Genomic DNA, 27,203 nt, shown 5'->3' with positions numbered 1-27,203 from the left:
CCATCTGAAAGCGCACATGAGGCCTTGGTTTAACATTTTAACTGAAGGCAGGGCCTCCAATGATGCAGGACAATGTCAGTCCTAGATTTTGGTGCTGAAATTTCTGGAATGTGACTTGCACCCATAACCTTCTGACTCAAAGGCCAGAGAGCGACCCACTGAGTCACAGCTGACACCTAAGATCTGCTGGTCACCGTGCCATACATTGTGGATCATGCCCCTTATTTTCAGAGTCACCACAGGCTCGCTGTCAAGGGCAATAGCTAGAAGCAATCTTGATTGGCCGTCAGCAGTTTATTTTACGATGGCACGAGTCAGGTTTGAGCCACCCAACTTCAAAATGGACCCAGATGCATTGGGTTGGACCAGAGCGAATCGTCAACTGAAATACTGAGTCAAGCGGACAACCTGTCTGAGCAGAAGGGTAAGATCTGTCCTGGCATCATAGACTGGGTAATCAAAGGCCAGGAGATCCCATCTTCCTTCAATTCATGCTGAGCACAATCTTCCAGGCAGCCCTTTGGGCCTCCAATGAAATGTTCCTCACACATTGTGAGGGGAATTTTATGCCCTCCCCTGCCTCGGGTTTGGAGGCTGAGAGCGCATAAAATCGGGCAGGTTGGTGGGGGGGGGGGGGGGGGGGGAGGGGAATAGGGATCCTGCCACTTTCCCACCTCCACCCAAATTAAGTCCGGGGCAGGAAGGCCTGTGATTGGTCCCTCATCAGAAGTGCCTCACTGAGGGACCCATCATCGGAAAGTGGAGGGGGGGGGCCACTGACAGCCACCCCTTGCCCTTGCTGCAGATCCCCCTACACCCCCTCCCCCATGACACCCACCCCATGAAACCCTTCTTGCCCTGACCTACCTGTGGCCTGATTCCGCTGCTTAGTTAGAGAGCTGCCGGCCTCTGATTGGCTGACAGCTCTCAGAGGGCGGGACCTCGATTACCGGGGTCCTCAATCCCAGGGAAGACCCACCTCTGTCTACTTAAGTGCCTAATTGGCACTTGATCCAGCGGGCCCCCCCCCCCAGAGGAGGCAACACGGGACTCTTGCCAGCATTTTAGCCGGTAGTCAAGACCCCCGTTGCCACGATAAAATCCCAGCCTGTGTGTGAGAACTTCATTGTAATATGTTAGACCTCGGCCCCCATTTGATTTCCCATCTGTCCACATCAGGATTACAGTCTGCTGTCTGTTTGTCTGTCTGGACCAGATGAGATGCATCCAATGATACAGAGGGAAGTGAGGGTGGAAACTGTGGAGTCACTGGCCATAATTTTTCAGTTTTCCTTACACTCGGAGAAGGTGCCAGGGGACTGGACAATTGCAAAAGTTACACCTTTGTTCAAAAAAGGTGTAAAGATAAGCCCAGCAACTACAGGTCAATCAGTTTAACTTCGGTGGTGGGGAAACTTCTAGAAAGAATAATTTGGGATAAAATTAATAGTCACATGGACAAATGCGGGTTAATTAAGGAAAGCCAGCATGAATTTCTTAAGGGAAAATCATGCTTAACTAACTTTCTGGAGTTTTTTGAGGAGGTATCAGAGTGGGTTGATGAGGGCAATGCTGTTGATGTGGTGTACATGGACTTTCAAAAGGCATTTGATACCGACTTGTGAGCAAAGTTACAGCTCATGGAATAAAAGGGATGGTAGCAACATGGATACGGGATTGGCTGAATGACAGGAAACAAAGAGTAGTGGTGAATGGATATTTTTCGGGCTGGAGGATGGTTTGTAGTGGAGTTCCCCAGGGGTCGGTGTTGGAACCCTTGCTTTTCCTGATACATATTAATGACCTAGATCTTGGTGTACGGGCACAATTTCAAAGTTTGCGGATAATACGAAACTTGGAAGCATTGTGAACTGTGAGGAGGAAAGGGTAAAACTACAAAAGAACATAGGCAAGTTGGTGGAATGGGCAGACAGTTGGCAGATAAAGAGCAATGCAGAGAAATGTGAAGTGATTTATTTTGGCAGGAAGAACATGAAGAGACAATATAAAATAAAGGGTACAATTCTAAAGGGGGTGCAGAAGCAGAGGGGTATACACATATATAAATCATTTGAAGAGGGCAGGACAGATTGAGTGAGCAGTCAATGAAACATACGGTGTCCTGGGCTGTATTAATAGGAACAAGAGCAAGGAAGGTACTCCAGAGCTTGCCGCGCCCCTAGCCAAGCTGTTTTATTTAAAGATACAGCACTGAAACTGGCCCTTCAGCCAACCGAGTCTGTGCTGACCATCAACCACCCATTTATAATAATCCTACATTAATCCCATATTCCTACCACATCCCCACAATTCCCCGACCTATACTAGGGGCAATTTATAACAGCCAATTTACCTATCAACCTGCAAGTCTTTGGCTGTGGGAGGAAACCGGAGCACCCGGCGAAAACCCACGCAGTCACAGGGAGAACTTGCAAACTCCGCACAGGCAGTACCCAGAATTGAACCCGGGTCGCTGGAGCTGTCAGGCTGCAGTGCTAACCACTGCACCACTGTGCTGCCCAGTACAGTACAGCTGTTCCAGTACAGCTACAGCATCTACTTAGCAATGTGGAAAAATTGCCCAGGTATGTCCTGTACACACAAAGCAGGGAAAGTCCAACCCAGCCAATTACCACCCCATCAGTCTACTCAATCATCAGTAAAATGATGGAAGGTGTCGTCAACAGTGCTATCAAGCAGCAGTTGCTTAGCAATAACCTACTCAATTATGCTCAGTTTGGGTTCTGCCAGGGCAACGCAGCTGCTGACCTCATTAGAGCCTTGGTTCAAACATGGACAAAAGAGCTGAACTCAAGCGGTAAGGTGAGAGTGACTGCCCTTGACATCAAGGCAGCATTTGACCGAGTATGGCATCAAGGAGCCCTAGCAAAACTGAAGTCAATGGGAATCAGGGGGAAAACTCTCTGCTGGTTGGAGTCATACCTAGCACAAAGGAAGATGGTTGTGGTTGTTGGAGGTCAATCATCTCAGCTCCAGGACATCACTGCAGGAGTTTCTCAGGGTAGTGTCCTAGGCCCAACCATCTTCAGCTGCTTCATCAATGACCTTCCTTCAATCATAAGGTCAGAAGTGGGGATGTTCGCTGATGATTGCACAATGTTCAGCACCATTCGTGACTCCTCAGATACTGAAGCAGTTCGTGTAGAAATGCAACAAGACCTGGACAATATCCAGACTTGGGCTGATAAGTAGCAAGTAACATTCGCACCACACAAGTGCCAGGCAATGACCATCTCTAACAAGAGAATCGAACTATCTCCGCTTGACATTCAATGGCATTACAATCGCTGAATTCCCCCACTATCAACTTTCTGGGGGTTACCATTGACCAGAAACTGAACTGCAGTAGCCATATAAATACCATAGCTGCAAGACCAGGTCAGAAGCTAGGAATTCTGTGGTGAGCAACTCACCTCCTGACTCCCCAAAGCCTGTCCCCCATCCACAAGGCACAAGTCAGGAGTGTGATGGAATACTCTCTACTTGCCTGGATGGGTGCAGCTCCAAGAACACTCAAGAAGCTTGACACCATCCAGGACAAAGAAGCCCACTTGATTGGCACCCCATCCACTAACATTCACTCCCTCCACCACCGACACACAGTGGCAGCAGCGTGTGCCATCTACAAGATGCACTGCAGCAACACACCAAGGCTCCTTAGACAGCACCTTCCAAACCCATGACCTCTACCACCTCTACCAACTAGAAGTACAAGGGCAGCAGATGCATGGGAGCACCACCATCTGCAAGTTCCCCTAAAAGCCACACACCATCCTGACTTGGAACTATATCGCTGTTCCTTTACTGTCGCTGGGTCAAATTCCTGGAACTCCCTTCCTAACAGCTACCTAGCCCACACAGACTGCAATGGTTCAAGAAGGCAGCTCACCACCACCTTCTCAAGGGAAATTAGGGATGGGCAATAAATGCTGGCCTGGCCAGTGACGCCCACATCCCATGAATGAATTAAAAAAAAAAGTTATGTTGAACTTGTATAAGACACTAGATCAGCCTCAGCTGGAGTATTGCATCCAGTTCTGGGCGCCACACTTTAGGAGAGATGTGAGGGCATTGGAGAGAGTACAGGAAAGATTCAGGAGAGTGATTCCAGGGATGAGGAATTTCAGTTATGAAGATAGATCGGAGAAGTTCGGACTGTTTTCCTTGGAGAAAAGAAGGCTGAGAGGTGATTTGATCGAGGTATTCAAAATCATGAGGGGTCTGGACAGAGTAGATAGAGAGAAACTGTTCCCACTCATGAAACGATCGAGAACGAGAGGACTCCGATTTAAAGTAATTGGTAAGAGAAGCACAAGTGACATGAGGAAAAACATATTCACACAGCAAGTGGTTAAGGTCTGGAATGCACTGCCTGAGAGTGTGGTGGCTGAGGTTCAACTGAAGCATTCAAAAGGGAATTAGACAGTTACATGAGAAGGAGGAATGTTCAGGGTTACGGGGAGAAGGCGGAGGAATGGAACTGAGTGAATTGCTCTTTCAGAGAGCCAGTGCAGACATGAAGGGCTGAATGGCCTCCTCCTGTACTGTAACAATTCTGTGATTCTGTGGATAGTGTCAACTACTGTCAGCGGGTAGCACTCTCACCTCTGAGTCAGTAGGTTGTGGGTTCAAGTGATTGTGCGTTCAAGCTATACTCCAGAGACTTGGGTACGTAACCTATGCTGACACTCCTGATGCAGTACTGAGGCAATGCTGCGCTGTTGGAGGTGCTGTCTTTTGGATGAGAGGTTAAACTGAAGCACTGTCTTCCCTCTCAGATGGACAGAAATTAACCCACAGTACAACTTTGAAGGAGAGCAGGGGAGTTCTCCCCAGTGTCATGGCCAATATCCCTCAACCAATATCTAAAACAAACATCATCAGCTCAAAACCACATTACTGTTTGTAGGATCTTGCTGTGTGCAAATTAACTGTCGAGTTTCCTAAATTAAAACAGTGCCTGCACTTCAAATATACTTCCTGGACTGTAAAGCATTTTGGGAGGTCCTGAGGTCATGAAAGGTGCTATAGAAATGCAAATATTTCTCTTTTTTTTTATTAAGGGCCTCAAATGAAAATAACCTCTGACCCACAACCCTGAAGCATCATGAATAGTTCTGCAGCATAAATGTGCTATGACACTGGTACTGGATGAAATTGGCTCCTGTTTTTGTCTGGGTTGATAGAATGCTGCACAGTAGATGGGTTAACGCACACACTGGGTTCAGCACAACTGCCTCTGATGGTACTTTGTTCTATTTTTTTAACTGCAGGTGGGTTTGTCTTCAAACAATGGAAGGAGAAATTCTTCTTTTTATCGATGAAGGGGTCCTTGGCAATCTGCCGCGACCAGGATGCGCCACCTGAGACTGAAATCCCACTCCAGAGCAGCTGCAAAGCCATCGTCAAGGGCAGCCAGATCAGTGACCTGCCCCGGCTTCCCCTGGGAGCAGAGAAAGATTGCTGCTTGGCCCTGATACTCACGGAGGGCAAACTGCTGCTGCTACTGGCCACGGACAGCGAGGACTGCAGGTACATTGAGAGTAGGGAGGTGCCCAACCTCAAGCCAGGCGACCACCTGTGACCCCCCTGAACCCTGGCGTTCTGGCCCACGTTACCCTGGAAACTCAGTGCGGGCTTGTGTTGCCCTACCAATGTTCCTTTAATTCAAGAGAGGATAACAGATAAACCTCGGCCCAGATGTGGCTTCTGAGCCTGAAAGCTAGGCAGCAGCTTGAGTTAGTTCTTAAGGAGCATCTGAAAGGAGGAGAGAGGGGAAGAGAGGTGGAGAGGTTTAGGGAGGGATTTCCAGAGCTTCGGGGCGAGGCAGCTGAAGGCACGGCCGCCAGTGGTGGGGGCGAATCAACTCAGGCACGTTCTCGGAGTAAAGGTGAGAAAGGACTGTGGATGATGACAGTGGTCGAGCACTTCAGAGGTTCGTACGGTGATTTTCCACAGGCTGTGTAAAACAAACCGGTTACCGTCTCCGTTACATTAGCGGCGTTGCAGCATCCGGGGACCTGTCGCAAATCCTTACTAATGGTTTGAATTTCTCGCTGATTCTCCGCACCCCCACCTCCCCGCCCTTCCTGATCCTCGCTGGAGTGGGCCTCCCCAATGGCATTCGCCCAGTCATTTATCATGAATGAGTGCGCATGGCAACTGTTCGGCCACACCCAACCCCCATCCAGTTGTCACCTGTGGTTGGGAAAACATCACTGGATTGGGGCCACAAGCAGGAACCCAAGTCCATTTTCCCCTCCCTGGTTGCAGACCTATCGTTAAATCCCGAATGATTCCAGCACAGCCTTGCCAATGGAATCTATGACGTTCTTGGTTGAATAGCTGCCACGTGCACTCACTCATGATAAATGGGTGGCAAGACTACAGTTCTGCCCAGGATAGAACAGGCAGGAGCTGAAACAAGGCTGTGCAGCAAAGATTCCATCAAGGTGATCCTGATTTCTGTGCTCTCCTTAGTTTATGAAACCATCGCCCTGCTTCGAGTGGAACAGAGATGTACCAGAGCAGGCCAGCACTCGATTTCAATCCCCCGGTTCCGTGTGAGGTTGGGCTTTTGTAAGAGTGGGATTCGTGACCCTGGGCGATGGAGGCAAAAGTAAGAATTTGCCAAGGTACTCCTCATCAACAACAACTTGCATTTATATAGCACCTTGAATGCAGTAAGGTGATTCACAAGGAGCATAGATAAAATCTGACACCAAGCCACGTAAGGAAGGGTGAAAGAGGTAGGCTTTAAGGAATAGCTCCAAGGAGAAGAGAGAGGTAGCGAGGTTGAGAAATTAAGGGAGGGAATTCCAGGGCCTTGGCAGCTGAAGGCCCGGCTGCCGGCGGTGGAGGGATTAAAATCGGGGTTGCTCAAGAGGCCAGAATTAGAGGAACACAGAGATCTCAGAGGTTTTCAGTATTCAGTCACCGCCCTGCTGGAAAAGGTGCATGTATGGACACTGTGTAAGGACAGGTGCGGGCTCAGCCAGGTTGCCTTCCATAGTCAAATAGTCTCTTGATATCATCAGTTGCAGTATTGCCACTTGGATGATGTACTGGAGGACAAGTATGTACAGCACAGAAACAGGCCATTCCACACCCTATCAGCAAATCCTCTACTCCTTTCCCCCTCATGTACTCATCTAGCTTCCCTTTAAATGCATCTAATCCATTTGCCTCAACCACTCCCTCTGATATTAGTTCCACATTATCACCAAACTCTGGGTAAAGACGTTTCTCCTGAAAATGTGGAGTAATCAGTTCAGCCATGAACTGACTGAATGGCGGAGCAGGCTCGAGGGGCCGAGTGGCCTACTCCCGCTCCTAATTTGTATGTTTGTATATTCGAATTCCCCATCCGATTTATCGGTGACTATCTTACATTTACGGCTGCCTAGTTGTGGGACTCCTCTGCAAATGGAAACATATTCCCATTTCTGACCTTATGCTGGAGTGGAGGTCGTTGATGAAGCAGCTGCAAATGGTTGGGCCTAGGATACTACCCTGAGGAACTCTTGTACTGATGTCCTGGGACTGAGATGATTGTCCTCCAACAACCACAACCATCTTCCTTTGTGCTCTGTATGATTCCAACCAGTGGAGAGTTTTCCCTGATTCCCATTGACTTTAATTTTGCTAGGGCTCCTTGATGCCATACTCGGTCATATGCTGCCTTGATGTCAAGGGCACTCACTCTCGCCTGACCTCTGGAATTCAGCTCATTGAGGATGGGGATATTTGTGAAGCGTCCTCCTCCTCCGGTTAGTTATTTAATTGTCCACTGCTATTCCTGACTGGATGTTTCAGGATTGCTTAGCTCTATCTAATGTATGCTGTTTAGCATGTATGTAGTCCTGTGTTGCAGTTTCACCAGGTTGGCACCTCATTTTTAGGTATGCCTGGTGTTGCCCTTGGCATGCTGTCCTGCACTCTTTATTGAACCAAGATTAATCTCCTGGCTTAAAGGGATATGCCGGGCCATGAGGTTACAGATTGTGATTGAATATAATTCTGCTGCTGCTGATGACCCACAGTGCCTCATGGATGCCCAGTTTTGAGCTGCTAGATCTGTTCTGAATCTATCCCGGTTATTATAGTGGTAGTGCCACACAACACAATACAGGTTGTACTCATCATGAAGACAGGACTTCATCTCCACAAGGACTGTGTGGCGGTTGCTCCTACCTATACTGTCATAGACAGATGCACCTGTGATAGGTTCATTGGTAAGGTTGAGGAGAAGCAGGTTTATGCCTCGTGTTGGTTCTCTCACCGCCTGATGCAGGCCCAGTCTGGTAGGTATGTCCTTCAGGACTCAGCCAGTAATGGTGCCACTGAGCCACTCTTAGTGAGGGACATTGGAGTTCCCCCAACCAGAGTACATTCTGTGCCCCTGCTACAAGTGGTGTTCAACATGGAGAAGTACTGATTCATCAGCTGAAGCAGGGTGATAGGTGGTAATCGGCAGGAGGTTTGGCATACAAAATTACAAATTAGGAGGAGGAGTAGGCAACCCGGCCCTCGAGCCTGCTCCACCATTCAACAAGATCATGGTTGATCTGATTGTAACCTCAGCTCCACATTCCTGCCCACTTGATGCCATGGGATCCAGAGTCAATGTTGAGGAGTCCCTCCTGATTTGTATACCACTGTAAAAGTATGATTCAGTAAGTATGACTACATCAGGCTGTTGTTTGACTAGTCTGTGGGAAAGCTCTCCCAATTTTGGCACAAGTCCCCAAGTGTTAGTGAGGAGGACTTTGTGGGGTTTGTCTTTGTCGCTTGCAGTGCTGAGGTCAACGACAAGTCTGGTTTCTTCTCTCTCAACTTTTCTGTGGCGATTTGATACAAATGAGTGTCTTGCTAGGCCACTTCAGAGGACAGTTAAGAGTCAACCACATTTCTTTGGGTCTGAAGTCACATGTAGGCCAGACTGGGTGAGAACAGCAGATTTCCTTCCCTAAAGGGCATTAGTGAACCAGATGGGTTTTTACGACAATCCAGTAGTTTCATGGTCACCATTACTGAAACTAGCTTTTTGTTCCAGATTTATTTATTAATTAATTGAATTTAAATGCTACCAGCTGCCGTGGTGGGATTTGAACTCTTGCCTCTGCAGCTTTAGTCTGGGTCTCTGAATCACTAGCCCAGTAACATTACCACTATTCTACCATCCCCAACTAGAATGCACCAGCTCGCACTATTGAAGTTCATTTTGTCAATTACACGTCCCTTCTGCAAGTTTATCAATGGTTCCTCTATTTTGTCACAGTCCTTCTCTATATTAACTACACCCCCCCAACCCCTCCCCCCCCCCCCAATTTGGTGTCGTCAGCAAATTTTGAAATTGTACTTCCAATTCCTGAGCCCAAAACAGTTATGCAAATCGTGAACCCAGTGATCCCAGTGATGATCCTTATAGAACACCACATCCTGCCTTTGGTCACTCTCAGTAAATACCTTTAACCCCCTACTCCCTGTTTTCCATTTAGTAGCCAGCTTGCTCTCCATTCTGCTACTTGTCCCCTGACTCCACATGTTCTGTGAAAGTGATGTGATCCAATTCAGGAGGGGGGCACCTTTCATGTAAGGTGGCAGGATTGAAAGCCACAGGATCAGGTGGGACACTAGTTTTATACCCCATCCAATATCACTCTTCACTGACTTCAGCAGAGCAAATCTGAGTGGGGTGTGAAAGCAGCATTGCATCCGATCCCGTCAGATTCCTGACTGATGGGTGAGGTAAAAATAGCCCTCAAATAGCAGCAAATATAATGACCATAAAAGCTGGCGGATTGTCTTAAAACCCAACTAATATCCTTCAGCAACAGAAGCCGAGCATGCCTGCCCAGTCTGACCTACACTTGTCTCTACTCCATACTACTAGGCCCACCATCACATTCTCGGGGCAATAAGGAATCAGCAATAAAACGGGCCTAGCCAGTGCCACCCACATTCTGAGAACAGATTTTAAAAAGATACACACACGCAGAACCATGCATGTTGTTTACTTTGCTTAATACTTCGGGAGTTGTGATGACATTGGCCAGTTTTAGTTTGAATTGTGGGAGCCGAGAGTCCGAGAGCCAGTTCCCAGCATTTACAGGGTTAAATCCACTTTCTGTAAACTTGAGGAAAGTGCATTTAACAGCACAAATCACCAGGAACTGCCTCACAGATACAGAATGGCCTGCAACATATCACCTGACGTTACTCCCCATTAAATCAATGCACAGGAATACTGGGCGGGTTAAAACCAGTGCTAGTTCCATCTGATCCCATGCGATTCCTGCCTGGTGTGATACATTAAAATTGTCCCCATTAACTTCAATCACATCTGTTGCCCCCTAGAGTACATCATCTAAGTGGTAATCCTTCGATTCAATAATGAATTTAAAAACATCCAATATCGAAGGCCTTACAGTTGAAGTCGTGATGATCTCCTAATACGCGGGTCTGAGCCCGGAACTACTGAATTTCCCCCAGTTCAAGTTTCACGCAGCCAATTGCATCCCAATGTGAAACCACTGGAATTAGTGAAGATCAACTTCTGGGAGAACACATCTTCATCACACCTTCCAGCCAAGAGGCTTCGCAAGTCCTCACCAATGATGTATTTGGCTGGAAACCTGGCAGGAGCTCAAGTGGCAGAGCCTGGTGGGTTTAGAGCCATTTACTGCACCTTTACTGAGTCTGATAGTGTGAGGGAGCCAAATTAGTTCATGCAATTGAGGCATGGGACTATTGATACCTTCCACTAATGTACAACTACTACTACTTTCTATTAAAGCTCTCTCACACAGTCAGAGCCCAGTCCAGTGAAATACGTTCAGTTCATGGTTTAGTTCCATTGTTCCAGTTTTCTCCTCTCAAACTGCAGCATAGATTCATGTTGGGGAATGTTATGACCAGGTAAGAAAGGTCTCTAGGGGTCCGTGTCAGCCTTCACCTGGTCTTATTGTAACAGGGTTTAGTTTATAAACATACCATGTTTTGAGCTCCCCCTTGGTGAATCCTTGTTCACTGCTTTTCAATTATAAGACAAAGAAATGAGCACAAACAGGCTTTCTTAGGTTTAAAGAAGAAAGGTGAAATTTATTAAAACTTAAACTTAAACTCTAATTCGGTTAACGCCTCCGGATACATGCCGTACTCACGCTAGCATGCACACGCGATACGCACATGTAAATAGAGACAGAAAAGAGCAGAAGAAAATAGTGGAAAGGTTTGAGGCAATATCTGAAGGGTTTGTTATGGTTCTTCGAGATCACTGTAGAGTTGAAAGGTAGATCTTGCTTTTCACTGGGGCCCAGTATTCTTCTTAAACCTTGTTCACTGTAGGAGACTTTTCTCTCTTGGGGTTCATATGTCCTCAGTAGTTTTCAGTTCCGTAAGAAAGAGATGGGGCCAGACAGGAGAGGCTGTGGTGAGCCAGCCACGAGTTCTTTTCAGTCCAGGAGCAAACAGCTTTGAGTTCAAATTCTCTATGGCGAGTTCAAAAAATCCTGCAACAGACAGTTAGTCATGTGACCAGCTGGCCTAATCAGACCTGGCCCTTGTAGATTGTCTTGTCCGAGCAGACCTTGGAATGTCTCCTCTACACACAATACCTGGTGATCAAAGGTCTGTTGTGGGTTAAATTGGAGCAGGGAATATCCCCTTTGTCCTTTCAAGTACTGTCTGTCAATATGCAAAAATGTCTTAATGTAATATCTCCAGATTTGCAGATGACTCAAAACTGGATGGGAGGGTGAGTTGTGAGGAGGATGCAGAGAGGCTTCAGGGTGCTTTGGACCAGTTGAGTGAGTGGGCTAATGCATGGCAGATGCAGTATAATGTCGATAAATGTGAGGTTATCCACTTTGGTAGCAAAAACAGGAAGGCAGATTATTATCTGAAAGGCTATAAACTGAGAGAGGGGAATATGCAGCACGACCTGGGTGTTCTCGTACACCAGTCACTGAAAGTAAGCATGCAGGTCCAACAGGCGGTAAAAAAAGGCAAATGGTATGTTGGCCTTCATAGCGAGAGGATTCGAGTACAGGAGCAGGGATGTCTTGCTGCAATTATACAGGGCCTTGGTGAGGCCACACCTGGAATATTGTGTGCAGTTTTGGTCTCCTTATCTGAGGAAGGATGTTCTTGCGATAGAGGGAGTGCAGTGAAGGTTTACCAGACTGATTCCTGGGATGGCGGGACTGACGTATGAGGAGAGATTGAGTCGGTTAGAGTTATATTCACTGGAGTTCAGAAGAGTGAGGGGGGATCTCATAGAAACCTATAAAATTCTAACAGAACTTGACAGGGTAGATGCAGGAAGGATGTTGCCGATGGTGGGGGAGTACAGAACCAGGGGTCATAGTCTAAGGATACGGAGTAAACCTTTCAGGACTGGGATGAGGAGAAATTTCTTCACCCAGAGAGTGGTGAGCCTGTGGAATTCGCTACCACAGAAAGCAGTTGAGGACAAAACATTGTATGTTTTCAAGAAGGAGTTAGATATAGCTCTTGGGTCTAAACGGATCAAAGGGTATGGGCCGAAAGCGGGAACAGGTTACTGAGTTGGATGATCATAATGAATGGAGGAGCAGGCTCGAAGAGCCGAATGGCCTACTCCTGTTCCTATTTTCTGTTTCTATATCTTTCCAGCCAGTGTGGCAGCCCTTGTTTTTTTTAGTTTTTTTTTTAGTTTTTAGAGATACAGCACTGAAACAGGCCCTTCGGCCCACCGAGTCTGTGCCGACCATCAACCACCCATTTATACTAATCCTACACTAATTCCATATTCCTACCACATCCCCACATGTCCCTATATTTCCCTACCACCTACCTATACTAGGGGCAATTGTTAATGGCCAATTTACCTATCAACCTGCAAGTCTTTGGCATGTGGGAGGAAACCGGAGCACTTTGAAGGAATGTTTGGGACCCTGGAAGGTGGGAAGAGAGGAGGTAAAAGGGTAGGTGATGTATTTCTTGTGCTTGCATGGAAAGCTGCCATAGGAAAGGGGCGGGAGGTGTTGTGGTGACTGACGACTGGACCAGGGAGTGACGGAGAAAATGGTCCCTTCGAAATGCTAAAAGGGGAGGGGAAGATGTGTTTGGTGGTGCCATCATGCAGGAGGTGGAGGAAATGACAGAGAATGATCCGATGAATACGGAGGCTGGTATTTGAAGGTGAGGCCAAGGGGAGGAGGTGAGAGCAGAAGTGCGTGAAATAAATGGGACACGGTTGAGGGCCCTGTCAACCATGGTGGGAGCATCCTCGGTTGAGGAAAAAGGAAGAGATATACGAAGCGCTAGATGTGACAGAAACAGGAGAAACTGGGAGAATGGAATTGAGTCCTTGCAGGACGTAGGATGTGAGGAAATGTAGTCCAGGTAGCTGTGGGAGTCCATGGGCTTATTGTGAATATTGGTTAAAAGCCTATCCCCAGCGAAGTTAAGGAAGAGAAGGGAAGAGTTGAAGATGGATCATGTGAAGGTGAGAGAAGGGTGGAAATTGGAAAGAAAGTTGATGAAGTTTTCCATTTCAGGACGAGATCAGGAAACAGCACCGATACAGTCATCAATGTACCAGAAAAAGAGGTGAGGGAGGGGGCCCAAGTCTGACTGAAACAAGGAATGTTCCGCATATCCCACAAAAAGGCAGGCACAGCTCGGACCCATGTGGGTACCCAGAGCAACACCTTTTATTTGTAGGAAGTGAGTGGAGTTGAAGGCGAAGTTGTTCAATGTAAGAACAAGACCAGCCAGACAGAGGAGAGTGATGGATGGGGACTGGTTGGGCCACTGTTCAAGGAAGAAGCGGAGAGCCTGGTAGGGGCTGGAGGTGTAGAGAGATTGGACATCCATGGTGAATAGGAGACGGTTAGGGCCAGGAAACTGGAAACTGTTGAAGTGGTGGAGGGCATCAGAAGTGTCACGGATGCAGGTGGGAAGAGACTGAACAAGGGGAGTAAAAATACAGTCGAATAGAAAGAAATCAGTTCAGTGCGGCAGGAACAGGCTGAAACGATGGATCTACCAGGGCAGTCCTGTTTGTGGATCTTGGGAAGGAGGTAGATGTGGGCTGTCTGGGCTTCGAGGACTATGAGGTTGGAGGCTGTGGAGAGAAGATCTCCAGAGGAGATGAAGTCAGTGACAGTCCTGGAGGCAATGACTTGGTGGCGGGGTCATGGTCTCTGCTCAGTAGAGGTTGGTCCACCGGACCCAATCTTTGCTCCTTCTCATCCTCTTAACTAAATCAAACAACAGGGAAGCACTGGCAGTGAACCCCGCTGATGGATGTCTCTGATCCTCAACATCTCAGAACTTACCCAAGCTCTAACACACATTTCATAAGGGTGAGGTTAACACATTGTGTGAATACAGCACCTGCTTAATGCATGTTAATCCCCAAACCTGACTGAGGAATAAGGTGAAGTGCCTGAGTGCTAAAGTTCACCCACTGCTCCTAACGCCTGTGGCAATAATGTGACAGGCGAGAGTGTCAGTGGGGGTGAAGGGTGTGAACTCCGGGTCCCCAGAACTGCCGTCCAATCTTGCACAACCGCCACTGTTCTGATGCTTTACCCCAACAGCGATTTTCAGCCTAAAATTTCAATCCTCTCGTCTCCACTCGTGTGAAACACGGATCTGCTAATATCGTCATCGATATCTCCCCGGCCCCTTTCCCAATAGCTAGTGATCCAGGTCATTTCTAACGATATAAATTAACCCAAAACAGACTACTTTTTTTTTTATCCCCATCCACTTCTCGGTGGAGCTGGGGAGGCCTGGTGGGTGAAGGGGAAATCGCTAATCTTGCTCCAGGCTTGAGAATTGGGTTCTGTTCTGGTTCGATAGTCAATGTACCTCGACCTCATCGATGCATTTATTTGTTTCAAACATTTCTACGATGTCTTCACTTGAATCTCCTTGTTACCAGTAAAAAATAGGTGCGACTATCTGAATTTATAGTCATAATTTCGTTCCTTAAGACCTGGAATCATCCTGGTCCCTCCTTTCTGAACTCTTCCCTGTGTATCTGCACCCTTTCGGAGGTAGGTTTTCTGAATCCACATGCTGTAGAATTGGTCTTCAAAGTGACTTGTGGCCTCCCACTGCATCACACTATCCAACTTGTCCAACTGATAAGCTGATGGTTATTTTTCCCAAGCTTTTAATCAGGCTTCTCCGTATTGGGAAATATCTGATGCTGTATCGCTGCAAGTTCAAGTTTCAAGTAAACCCACAATCTACTGGCCCATTGTACAATTGGATCCTTTCATGTTCTCAGCCTCTTGCATTAATACTCTCTTTTATCTGTTCTCTCAATGCAGTCATTGGTTGAAGGTACTTCGGAAGACGAAAGAGGTAAGATCCTGCATTCATCCATTGAATACCCTCACATCCAGAGTTCCAGGCAGAAATCCACTTGGATTCAGAGGTGGTTTAGATGGTTGGGATATTATGTTGGATGTCCCAAAAACTTATAAAATATAAAGCAACAACAAAAGTAAACAGCAAAAGTCGAATTGTTTTAAAAGTAGAATCAATTTTTCAATAACTTCAATGTTTTCTGAAATTGAGGCAGTATTTATTAAAAGCTTTAAGGTTTCCAAGGAACGTCCATTACCAGAAACCAAACTCTCAGAATTTAAGCAATGAATTCCCCACTCTTTCTGCATCCCGCCCACCACCACAACCCCATCCCGTCCCCTCTTCTGTATTGGAAATCCTAACTGCTTTGGATCTCAGAGCCTGGCAGGTCTCACCGATCAGATAGTGATGACAGCCAGGAGCCTGAGGCCTAAGCCTGAGGCTGCAGCTCAGGTAGGTTTGTGGGACTTTTTTTAACTGTCATGGACAGATGCATCTGCGATAGGTAAAACTGGTGAGGGCGAGGTCAAGCAGGTTTTTCCCTCATGTTGTGTCTCTCACCACCTTCTGCAGGCCCCGTCTGGTAGATATGTCCTTCAAGACTCGGCCAACTCGGTCAGTAGTGGTGCTACCGAGCAACTCTTGGTGATGGACAATGAAATCGCCCACCCAGAGTACATTCTGTGTCCTTGCCACTCTCAGTACTTCTTCCAAGTAGCATTCAACATGGTGGAATACTGATTCATCAGCTGAAGGGGAGGGGGCGGCAGTAGGTGGTAATCAGCAGGCAGTTTCTCTGCCCATGCTTAGCCTGCTAACATGAGACTTCATGGGGACTGGAGTCAATGTTGAGGACTCCCAAGGCCACTCTCCTCCTAGCTGTATACCACTAGGACTTACTGAAAGTCTGCCTGCTCCAAAGTTGGGCTCAGCGATGTTTATTTTTTAGTATACCGGTGATTGAGAATCTTGGAGCTGAACCTCCAGGACCTGATCCATTTTTCCCAGGTCTGTCAGTCGCCTTTCTCTCCCTCGAGCAAGAGAAGGCTTTTGACAGGGTGGATCATGAATATCTTTTCAAGACTCTGCACGCGTTCAGACTGGGGCCGCATTTTGCAGCCCGGGTCCCACTTTTATATGCCACCACAGAGTGTCTGGTCAAAGTTAACGGGTCCTTGATGGCGCCCCTTCGCTTTTGAAGAGGAGTGCGCCAGGAATGCCCCATGTCTGACCAATGATATACCATTTGCGTGGAGCCATTCCTGTGCCTGCTCTGCAGGAGGTTGGCAGGTTTGGCTCTGCATTGGCCGAGCATGTGGGTCATGTTCTCGACTTACGCTGATGACATGCTCCTCATGGTCACAGATCCCATTGACTTCCGGAGGATGCGCGAGTGCACGCAGATCTTTTCTCCCGTGTTCTCCATGAGGATCAATTGGGAGAAATGTTCTGGACTCTTGGTGGGTCAGTGGCAGGTGGACTCCCTGCCAGAGGACTTAATGCCATTTGTGTGGAGCACCATGCACTTCCTCTATCTGGGAGTCCACCTGAGCCCTGCTGAGGAAGCCTGGCCAGCAAACTGGCAGGAGTTGGAGGCAAAAGTCACTACTCGGCTGGGACGCTGGATGGGACTGCTCTGAGTGCTTTCCTACGGGGCCAAGTGCTGGTCATAAACCAACTGATGGCTTTGATGCTGTGGGACCGGTTGGTCACTTTGGTCCCACTCCTACATTTGCCACCAAAATCCAGGAGAGGCTTGTTGATCTCTTCTGGGGCAAGAGGAAACACTGGGTCTCTGTCGCGGTCCTGAGTCTCCCAATTGAGGAGGACGGCCAGTCGCTGGTGTACGGCTATACCCAGGCTGCGACTATCCACCTTTGGACCCTGCTGAAATACCTGTCTGTCAAGTGTCCTCCCAGACGGTGTGCACTGGTGATGTTTTTTCTCGCCAGGGGCACTGCCTTCAAGACGACACACAGCTCCCAGCAGCGAATGTTAACCGTACCTTTCTGAGGGAGTTGTCTGTCTTTTGAGTTGCCATCTGGCGGTGAGGGGAAACCCCGGTGGAGGCCTCTCAACGCAGGAATCCTCCCACTTTACATCAGGGACCTTGGGTGGAGGGTGCTGCACAGGGCAGTCCTGTGCGATCGACTTTCAAGTAGGTTCATAGACTCCCAGGCCGCCTGTAATTTCTGCAGCCTGGACGAGTCCATGTTCCATGTATATATGGAGTGTGCGAGGTTGCAACCCCTCTTTGAGTATTTAAGGGGGCTGCTTCTCAAGTTTTGGTTGCACTTCAGCCCCACACTCCTGATCTTTGGGCACCCAGTGTGGAGGGGTGTGGGCTGGGAGGAGGATCTCTTCATCGGTCTGCTCCAGGGCCTGGTCAAGGTGGTAATTCAAAGGTCCAGGCAGTGGGCCGTCTGGTGCTGGAGGGGGGGGAGGGGGTCCGTCACACCGATTGCCTGCCCCTCTTCCGAGGTTATGTTCGTGCCCAGGTGCACACTAGTGCGCTTGAGGCCTTCCACGACCGGTTGGCACTGCAGAGGCTGAAGTGCATCTTATCTGTATTTGACTTTTGCTTTATTTATCTGCTTTTAATAAAGTTATTGATTTAAAATGCATACAAAGGAACAGGTTATATATAGAGTAAAGCTCCCTCTACACTGAAAAATAAAAAAATAAATTTAAAAAACAATTTAAATGCCCCAGTTATTCTCCCTCAAGATTCACAGAGGATGTACATTGAACTTTCTTAATCATGAGTTTTAGCATGGACGTCGGACCTGTTTCTGATCATAGAATCATAGATTCTTGCAGCACAGAAGGAGGCCATTTGGCCCATCGTACCTGTGCTGGCTCTTTGGTGGCGCCATCCAATTAATCCCAGACCCCTGCTCTTTCATCGTTGCCCTGTAAACTTTTTCCCGTCAAGTATTTATCCAATTATCTTTTGAAAATCACGATCGAATCTGCTTCCAACACCATTTCAGGCCGCACATTCCACATCACAACAATTTGCTGTGTAAAACAATGTTGCTTAATGTCGCTGCTGGTTTATTAAATTTATGTCGTCTGGTTACCTTGTTTCCAAAGAACAAAGAAGAACAGTACAGCACAGGAACAGGCCATTCGGCCCTCCAAGCCTGCGCCGATCTTGATGCCTGCCTAAACTAACACCTTCTGCACTTCCGGGGCCCATATCCCTCTATTCCCATCCTATTCATGTATTTGTCAAGATGTCTCTTAAACGTCGCTATCGTATCTGCTTCCACCACCTCCCCTGGCAGCAAGTTCCAGGCACTCACCACCCTCTGTGTAAAAAACCTGCCTCGCACATCCCCTCTAAACTTTGCCCCTCGCACGTTAAACCCATGTCCCCTAGTAACTGATTCTTCCACCCTGGGAAAAGCTTCTGACTATCCACTCTGTCCATGCCGCTCATAACTTTGTAAACCTCTATCATGTCGCCACTCCACCTCTGTCGTTCCAGTGAAAACGATCCGAGTTTTTCCAACCGCTCCTCATAGCTAATGCCCTCCAGACCAGGCAACATCCTGGTAAACCTCCTCTGTATCCTCTCCAAAGCCTCCACGTCCTTCTGGTAGTGTGGCGACCAGAATTGCACGCAATATTCTAAGTGTGGCCTAACTAAGGTTCTGTACAGCTGCAACATGACTTGCCAATTTTTATACTCTATGCCTCGACCGATGAAGGCAAGCATGCCGTATGCCTTCTTGACTACCTTATCCACCTGCGTTGCCACTTTCAGTGACCTGTGGACCTGTACGCCCAGATCTCTCTGCCTGTCAATACTCCTCAGGGTTCTGCCATTTACTGTATACCTCCCACCTGCATTAGACCTTCCAAAATGCATTACCTCACATTTATCCGCATTAAACTCCATCTGCCATTTCTCCGCCGAAATCGCCAACCGATCTATATCCTGCTGTATCCTCTGACAATCCGCATCATTATCCGCAACTCCACCAACCTTTGTGTCGTCCGCAAACTTACTAATCAGACCAGCTACATTTTCCTCCAAATCATTTATATATACAACAAACAGCAAAGGTCCCAGCAGTGATCTCTGCGGAACACCACTAGTCACAGCCCTCCATTCAGAAAAACACCCATCCACTGCTACCCTCTGTCTTCTATGACCAAGCCAGTTCTGTATCCATCCTTTATCCACTGGAAACAGTTTCTCCTTATTAATTCTATCAAAACTATTCATGATTTTGAACATTTGTATCAAATCCTCCCTTAACCTTTGTTCAGGACAGTATTGGCATGGCACCTGTGGCTCAGTGGAGAGCAACTCTACTGCTGATTCTGAAGGTTGGGGGTTTAATCCTGCTCCAGGGAATTGATCCTAAATTCTGTACTGATGTTCCAGTGCAGTATTGAGGGAGCACTGCACTATCAGAAGTCCCATCTTTTGAATGAGATAATAAACCTTCTGCCCACTAAGGTGGATGTAAAAGATCCCATGGCACTATTTGAAAGAAGAGCAGGGGAGTTCTCCCTGGTGTCCTGGCCAATATTTAACCTTCAATTTAACCCCCAGATTTCCTGTTTATTATCACATTGCTGTTTGTGGGAGCTTGCTGTGTGCAAATTGGTTGCAGCACTTCCTACGTTACAGCAGTGATTGCATGTCAAAAGTAGTTCATTGGCTGTAAAGTGTTTGAGGAAATCCTGAGGTTGTGAAAGACACTATAAAGTGTTTATTTCTTGAAGGCGAGCAACCCCAGGCTCTCCAACCTCTCCACATAGCTGAAGTAACTCATGCCTGCAACTTTCTAGTAAATCTTTTCTGCACCTTAACATCATTCCGAAAGTGTGATGCCCACAATTAAACACAATACTGAGGTCTGACCAGTATTCTATAAAGGTTCAGTATAACTTCCTTGTTTCTGTATTCAATTCCTCTATTAATAAAACCAAGGATCGCACATGCTTTTTTAACAGCCTTCTCAACTTGTTCAGGTATCTGTGGACATCCGCCCCAGGTCTCTCTGTTCCTACAGCCCCTTTTAAAATTATACTATTTCGTTCATATTGCCTCTCCTCAGTCTACCTACCAAAATGAATTATCTCACACTTCTCTGCGTTAACTTTCATCTGTCACGTGTCTGCCCATTTCACCAGTCTGTCTATGTCCTCCTGACATCTGTTACTATCACAGGAACTTGGGAAATAGGAGCAGGAGTAGGCCATTCAGCCCCTCGAGCCTGCTCCACCATCCAACTAGACCATGGCTGATCTGCTCCCTCAATGCCATTATCCTCCTCATTGTTTACTGCATTGTAAGTTCTGTCCACATCTTTACTTAAGCGTGTGTTCTGAAAGTTTCATGGCATCTGCAAACTTTGAAATGATGTCCTGTATATCCAAGTCCAGATCACTTATATCAATAAGAACAGTGGCCCTAATAACAACCCCTGAGGAAAACCACTGTATACTTCACCCCCACCCCACCCCCAGTCTGAAAAACAACTGTTCACCACTCTTTGCTACTTTCCCTCAACCAATCACATATTCATGCTGCCACTGTCCCATTAATCCAATGGGCTTTAATTTTGCTAACACGTCTTTGATACGGTTCTTCATCAAAGACCTTTTTTGAAAGTCCATATACACAATATCAACCGCACTACCCTCATCAACCCTTTCCATTACTTCAAGGATCACATTAGTCAAACACCATTTGCCTATAACAGTCTGTGCTGACCTTCATTTATTGGTCCATACTTTTTCAAGTGCCAATTAATTTTGTCCTGGATTATTGTTTGTAAGAGTTTCACCATCACCGACATTAGGCTGACTGACCTGTAATTGCCCGGTTTATCCCTCTCCCCATTTTTTAAACAGGGGTGTAACATTTATAATCTTCTAGTTCTCTGGCATCATCCCCATAGCAAAGGAGAATGCTGGCCAGATCCTCTGCAATGTCCATCTGAGTTTTCCTCAGTAAACTAGGATGCATCTGATCCAGAATGGGTGACTTCTCCACTTTGAGGACGACCAACCCTTTAAGTACATCCTCTTTATCGATCTTTTATCCCATCTTTGTCACTGATTCTGTGCTTTCTTTGCCAGTGACATATTTAACCTGAGCATTGTTACTTGATTTATTTTGTCTTTCTTTTCCTTCCAAGTCCTTTTCACCCAATGTGCCCTTGTGCAGGATCCACATTGATAAACAACACAGTATATATGACCGAGAGCAAGAGCATGCAGCAATGGAGAGGTCTTGTCATCACCATGAAGGTACAGCTTTGTGATTGTTCATTCTCTGCTACTTCTTCCCTCTGCCCCTGACAGTGAACGTTCTGTGGGCACTGCATCCTCTCCTCTGCTCTTGACCTAGATGACCATTACTTTGGCAAACTACAGATGCTATTAAGGCATTTGAAATGTCAGCCATGGCTCAGTTGGTACTTCTGAGTTAGAAAGTTGTGAGTTCAAGCCCCGTTCTGGTGTATAATCTCGATGGACATTGCAATTTCTTCCTGAGGGAGTGCTGCACTGTCTGAGGTGCTGCCTTTCGGATGAGATGTTAAAAAAAGGCCCTGTCTGATCTCTCAGGTTGATGTAAAAGATCACATGGCTCTCTTTTGGAGAAGAGCAGGGGAGTTCTCATCGGTGCCCTGGACAACATTTATCCCTCAACCAATATCACGAAAACAGATTGTCCAGTCAAGGTGGCAAATTGCAATGCCCGTACTAGACCCCACACGTATACCCCTATCCCACAGTGTCAGCTGTACCTCAGTGGGAGGCATTCCTACCTCTGAGTCAGAAGATTGGGATTTCAAATCCCACTCCAAAGATTTGTGCACAAAATCGAGCTGATCATTCAGTGCCGTAATGAGAGAGCATCGCACTGTTTTTCAGATGAGGCAGGAAACTGAGGCCTTTGTTAGCCTCTTAGGTGGGTGTAAACGATCCCATGGTGCTATTCAAAGAAGAGTAGGGGAGTTTTCCCTGGTGTCCTGGTCAATATTTATCCTTTCACTAAAAGGATTATATAATCACTATCACAGTGCTGTGTGCAAATTGGCAGCCATGCTACTTGCATTACAATAGTGAGTACACTTCAAAACGTACTTCATTGGCTGTAACTTTCTTTGGGACGTCCTATACAAATGCAAGTCTTCCTTTACTGGGGCAGAGAGGGCTTTAAATTGTCCCTGACACGCTGCCTGTGTGTTAATTTGATTCACCTTGACATTCATATCCGTTTATTAAAGTATCTAATTTCTTTCCAGTGAGATTTTTTTGTTCCAATTCTATCTGCAGCTAAAGCATACAGAAGTAAAGGGCGGCAGCCGAGCGGGTGCCTGCGACACGGCTCCCAGTCCAACAAGGTTGTCAGAGCTGCCTGCCTGCTGGGGGGCGCAGCTGCCGGCGGCCCCACCCTCGCCTACATGATGACCTCATCCTCAGCGCAACCCCCCGCAACCGCTCCCCTGGACTTCAAAGAACTTGGCATCCACTCAGCCGATTGCTGTCAGGAGGCCGACTGCACGGGCTACAACTCATTTGATTGCGAAGCTCTGGATCAGGACTTTAATACGTTTGACTTTGGGGGCTTTGCTTTCTAGGTGGTTCAGAGCCATTTCTACCCTATTCGACACTCTGTTCTCTTACCCCACCCCGGGAACCCACGTGAAAAGGCCTAGATAACCAGACTGGTTGCTGGTTAACATTATCAATGGTCCAGGATTGCCCTGGCGCCTCCGTGAATTAAGTTTTAATCTCCTGCACACTGCTACGGAAGAAAAAAGAAGTGTCAATAAAATTGTTCTCTCTTTTCCTTTCCTTTTAACATTTTCGTTAAGTGGTTTAAGAACGTTGGAGATTGGGGAATAAAGATTATTTGACTGGGTCGAGCAGTTGGAGGAAGGAGGTCATGTGATGAAACCTCCAGGAAAGTGTCCCGCCAGAGTTGGCGGGAGCTGGTGGCAGTGCCTGTTATTCAGTCGTCTTGGCCATTATACCCGGTAAACGTCTGAAAATCACACAAACATGACCAGTGATCCTCTGGAGTGTAAAGAAACCAGTTGAAAGCTTCCTAAAGCATAAAGCAAACATATGTAGTCAAACACAGGAGACATGCTATTGCTCACTATGGCGTGCACAAAATGGCTGACACACAAATGTACATAACAACAGTCACAACACTAACTCAGGAAGCACTTTTAGATGTTTGAGACACATGATAAGATGCTAAATAAATGCAACCATGCATTTTGGATCTACAAAATTAGGGAGGGTATTTTGACAGTGAATTAAGTAGAATGTTGTTCCCCTTATGAATCAACAGCAATAGTAACAATCTCTGGAAGCTCCTTTAACTTGAGAAAACCTCCCAAGGTGCTTTACTTGAGCGTATTCAGAGAAAACTTGACAGTGAGCTAAAGATGAAGCTACTAGGACAGGCATCCAAAAGCTTGGTCAAAGAGGTTTATTTTAAGCAGTATTTTAAAGAAGGAGGGAGAGGTAGAGCGTTTTGGGGAAGGAACTTCAGAGCTAAGGGTCTAGACAGCTGAAAGCATAGCCACCATTGGTGCAGCTAAGGGACTGGGATAAGATATAATGTTGCGAGCCAGCATGCATAAATCTATTGATGCAAATCTGTGTTCCGCCAGGGCCACTTGGTTCCAGACCTCAATATAGCCTTGGTCCAAACATGGACAAAAGAACTGAATTCCAGAGGTTGGGGTGAGAGTGACTGCCCTTCACTTTAAGTCATTATTTGAGCAAGTGTGACATCAAGGACCATAACAGAATTGAAGTCAATGGGAGTCAAGGGGAAAAGTCTCCACTGGTTGGAGTCATACCTAGCGCAAAGGAAGATGATTGTGATTGTGGGAGGCCAATCATCTCAGCCCCAGGACATTGCTGCAGGAGGTGCTCAAGGTAGTGTCCCAGGCCCAACCATCTTCAGCTGCTTTATCAATGACCTTTCCTCAAACATAAGGTCAGCAGTGTGGATTGCAGTGTCAGTACCACTCGCAATTCCTCAGATACTGAACCAGTCCATGTCCACATGCAGCAAGACCGGGACAACATTCTGGCACGGGCTGATAAGTGGCAAGTAACATTCGTGCCACGCAAGTGCCAGGCAATGACCATCTCCAACAGGAGACAATTTAACCATCTCTCCTTAACATTCAATGGCATTACCATCGCTGAATCCCCCCCCACCATCAACATCCTGGGGGGTTACCATTGAGCAGAAGCATAACTGCAGCAGTCATATAAATACTGTGGCTGCAAGAGCAGATCAGAGGCTGGGAATTCTGCAATGAGTAAGTCACCTCCTGACTCCCCAAAGCCCGTCCACCATCCACAAGGCACAAGTATGATGGAATACTCTCCACGTGCCTGGATGGGTGCAGCTCCAACAACACATAAGAAACTCAACATCATCCAGGACAAAGCAGCCCGCCTGATCAGCACCTCATCCACCACCTTCAACATTCACCCCCTCTGCCACCGGCGTACAGTGGTAACAGTGTACACCATCTACAAGATGCACTGCAGCAACTCGCCAAGCTTCCGATCACAACACTTTCCAAACCTGTGACTTCTACCACCTAGAAGGACAAGGGCATCAGACCAATGGGAAGATCACCACCTGCAAGTTCCCCTCCAAGCCACACACCATCCTGACTTGTAACTATAATCGCCATTCCTTCACTGTCGCTGGGTCAGAATCCTTGAACTCCCTTCCTAACAGCACTGTGGGTGTACTCACACCAGATGGACTGCGGCGGTTCAAGAAGGCAGCTCACCACCACCTTCTCAAGGGCAATTAGGGATGGACAATAAAATCTGGCCTTGCCATTGACGCTCATATCCCATGATGAATGAAAAAGTGCTGGTAATTCTCTTTTTGTATAGTTATGAGCTATGGCACGGTGGGACTTGGTAGTTTATTACGTTTCTTGTGAGTTAGCAAGACCAAATGCGCCCAATTGTGTCACTGTCAACTGTCCAGCTGAGATCAATTCACATACGAAGACATTGTGTTAAATGGTACCTTGCTTTGTATATAAATACTGATTTTTTTTTCTTGTTCCTAGAAGTTTCTCTGTGTGACCATTAAAATTGCTCCGTGCAAACTCTGCTGAATAACTTACACCTTTGTGTCAAACTTTGTTTACTGTAACAGCATGGGGGTGGCTTATATCCAGATAGAGTCTTCTCAGGAGTGATCAGTGGATACTGAATTACCTGCAGCCTGCCAGTACCTTGTTTATATTGCCCGTACCCAGCCAATAAATTCTGAATACATTGAGCGCTGATAGGAGCATCCGTGAAATGTTTAAAATAGTTTTGCCACCCTTTCAAACATCTTTCAAATCCAGACAGAGGCAGCATCAGATCCAAGAGGTCAGAGGTGACCACCCTACGGGACTCTTACACTGCACTTAGTTAAATCAGGCTGAATATTATCAGCCTCTGGGCATGAGAGCCAAGTCAAGGTGGGGTTGGGGGGGGGTGGGGGGTGGGGGAAGCTGGTAAAATGGTGGGGGACTGCGTCAGAACGGAACCCCAACATGTTCCCACTGCCAGGCAATTTTACAGGAGGTGGTTGGGCGGTGCAGTCAGGGGCAGGTGTAGTGGTGGCGGGCAGGCAATTAAGCCCGTTCAGAAACCAATTAAATGCTATTTTGAGCAACAGTTTGAATTTTACCCGAGGGCTCTTGGAAGCCATGGAGCCTCAGCAGCTCGACAGCTATAAGGATGGAAGAGCTCAGTGGCAGGTGAGTGGTGGCTGGAGGTGAAGCCATTGAGAGAAGCAGTGTTTCGAAACAGGAAGAGTAAGAGGCATAGAATCTTAGACTGGTTAGAGCACAGAAGGAGGCCATTCGGTCCATCGTGTCCATGCTGGCTCTCTGCAAAAGCAATTCAGACAGTCCCACTCCCCCGCCTTTTCAAAATAGCCCTGCAAATGTTTTCCCTTCAGATAATTTTCTATTCTCTTTTGAAAGCCATGATTGAACCTGCCTCCAGCACACTCTCAGGCAGCGCATTCCACTTGCCGCCAGATTAAGTTTTTCCTCATGTCACATTTTCTGGTTTTACCAATCACCTTAAATCCGTGTTCTCTGGTTCTCAATCCTTCCGCCAATGTAATCAGTTTCTCCCTATCGACTCTGTCCGGACCCCTCACCATTTTGAACACTTCTATCAAATCTCCTCTCAACCTTCTCTCCTCCAAGGGGAACAGCCCCAGCTTCCCCAATCTATCCACGTAACTGAAGTTCCTCATCCCTGGGACCACTCTGGTGAATCTTTTCTGCACCCTCTCTAAAGCCTTCACATCCTTCCTAAAGTGTGCTGCCCAGAACGGGACACAATACTCCAGTTGAAGCTGAACTTGTGTTTTGTATCTGTTTATCATAACAGCCTTGTTCTTGTACTCCATTCCCCCAATTTATAAAGCTCAGGATTCCATATGCTTTTGTTATAATCCCTGTGGAGACCACCAACAAACCAAAAAATAATCAAATGCACTGACTGACCACAATTTAGTAAACCAAAAAAAACCAAACGGACAAGATTTCATTTTTATAAATTTTACTTTAACGCTCGATCTAAAACCAATATAAATTAAACATGAACTAACAGTTAACTCACAGTCGATGCATCTGTATCTTAAAAGTTGCATGTTAACAATCAGGTGAAACAAAGGTAGTCCTTGCAAGTTCTTTGACAGTTCTAACAGCAAGGTACCTTTGAACAGTCCAAAGTTCTTCATATCTTTGAATGTTTGAAGTAGATCTCCA

General features: G+C 46.9%; 1 protein-coding gene across 1 annotated transcript in view; it reads left to right on the top strand.

Annotated features, from left to right (window-relative positions):
• si:ch1073-83n3.2 (uncharacterized) overlaps positions 1 to 25,504 on the top strand; it is a 35,474-nt gene extending 9,970 nt beyond the window's left edge. The window contains exons 2-5 of the mRNA XM_068019320.1: positions 5,295 to 5,553; positions 15,354 to 15,387; positions 21,558 to 21,669; positions 22,702 to 25,504. Coding sequence (XP_067875421.1) covers positions 5,342 to 5,553; positions 15,354 to 15,387; positions 21,558 to 21,669; positions 22,702 to 23,006 — 663 coding nt within the window. The 5' untranslated portion in view covers positions 5,295 to 5,341 and the 3' untranslated portion in view covers positions 23,007 to 25,504. The remainder of the gene's footprint in view (positions 1 to 5,294; positions 5,554 to 15,353; positions 15,388 to 21,557; positions 21,670 to 22,701) is intronic.
• The last annotated feature ends 1,699 nt before the right edge of the window (positions 25,505 to 27,203 follow it).

The sequence above is a fragment of the Heterodontus francisci genome, chromosome 40 (genome assembly GCF_036365525.1).
Source record: "Heterodontus francisci isolate sHetFra1 chromosome 40, sHetFra1.hap1, whole genome shotgun sequence".
NCBI lineage: Eukaryota > Metazoa > Chordata > Chondrichthyes > Heterodontiformes > Heterodontidae > Heterodontus > Heterodontus francisci.
Note: the sequence above shows the minus strand (reverse complement) of the source record. Positions and strands in the feature narration are given on the sequence as shown.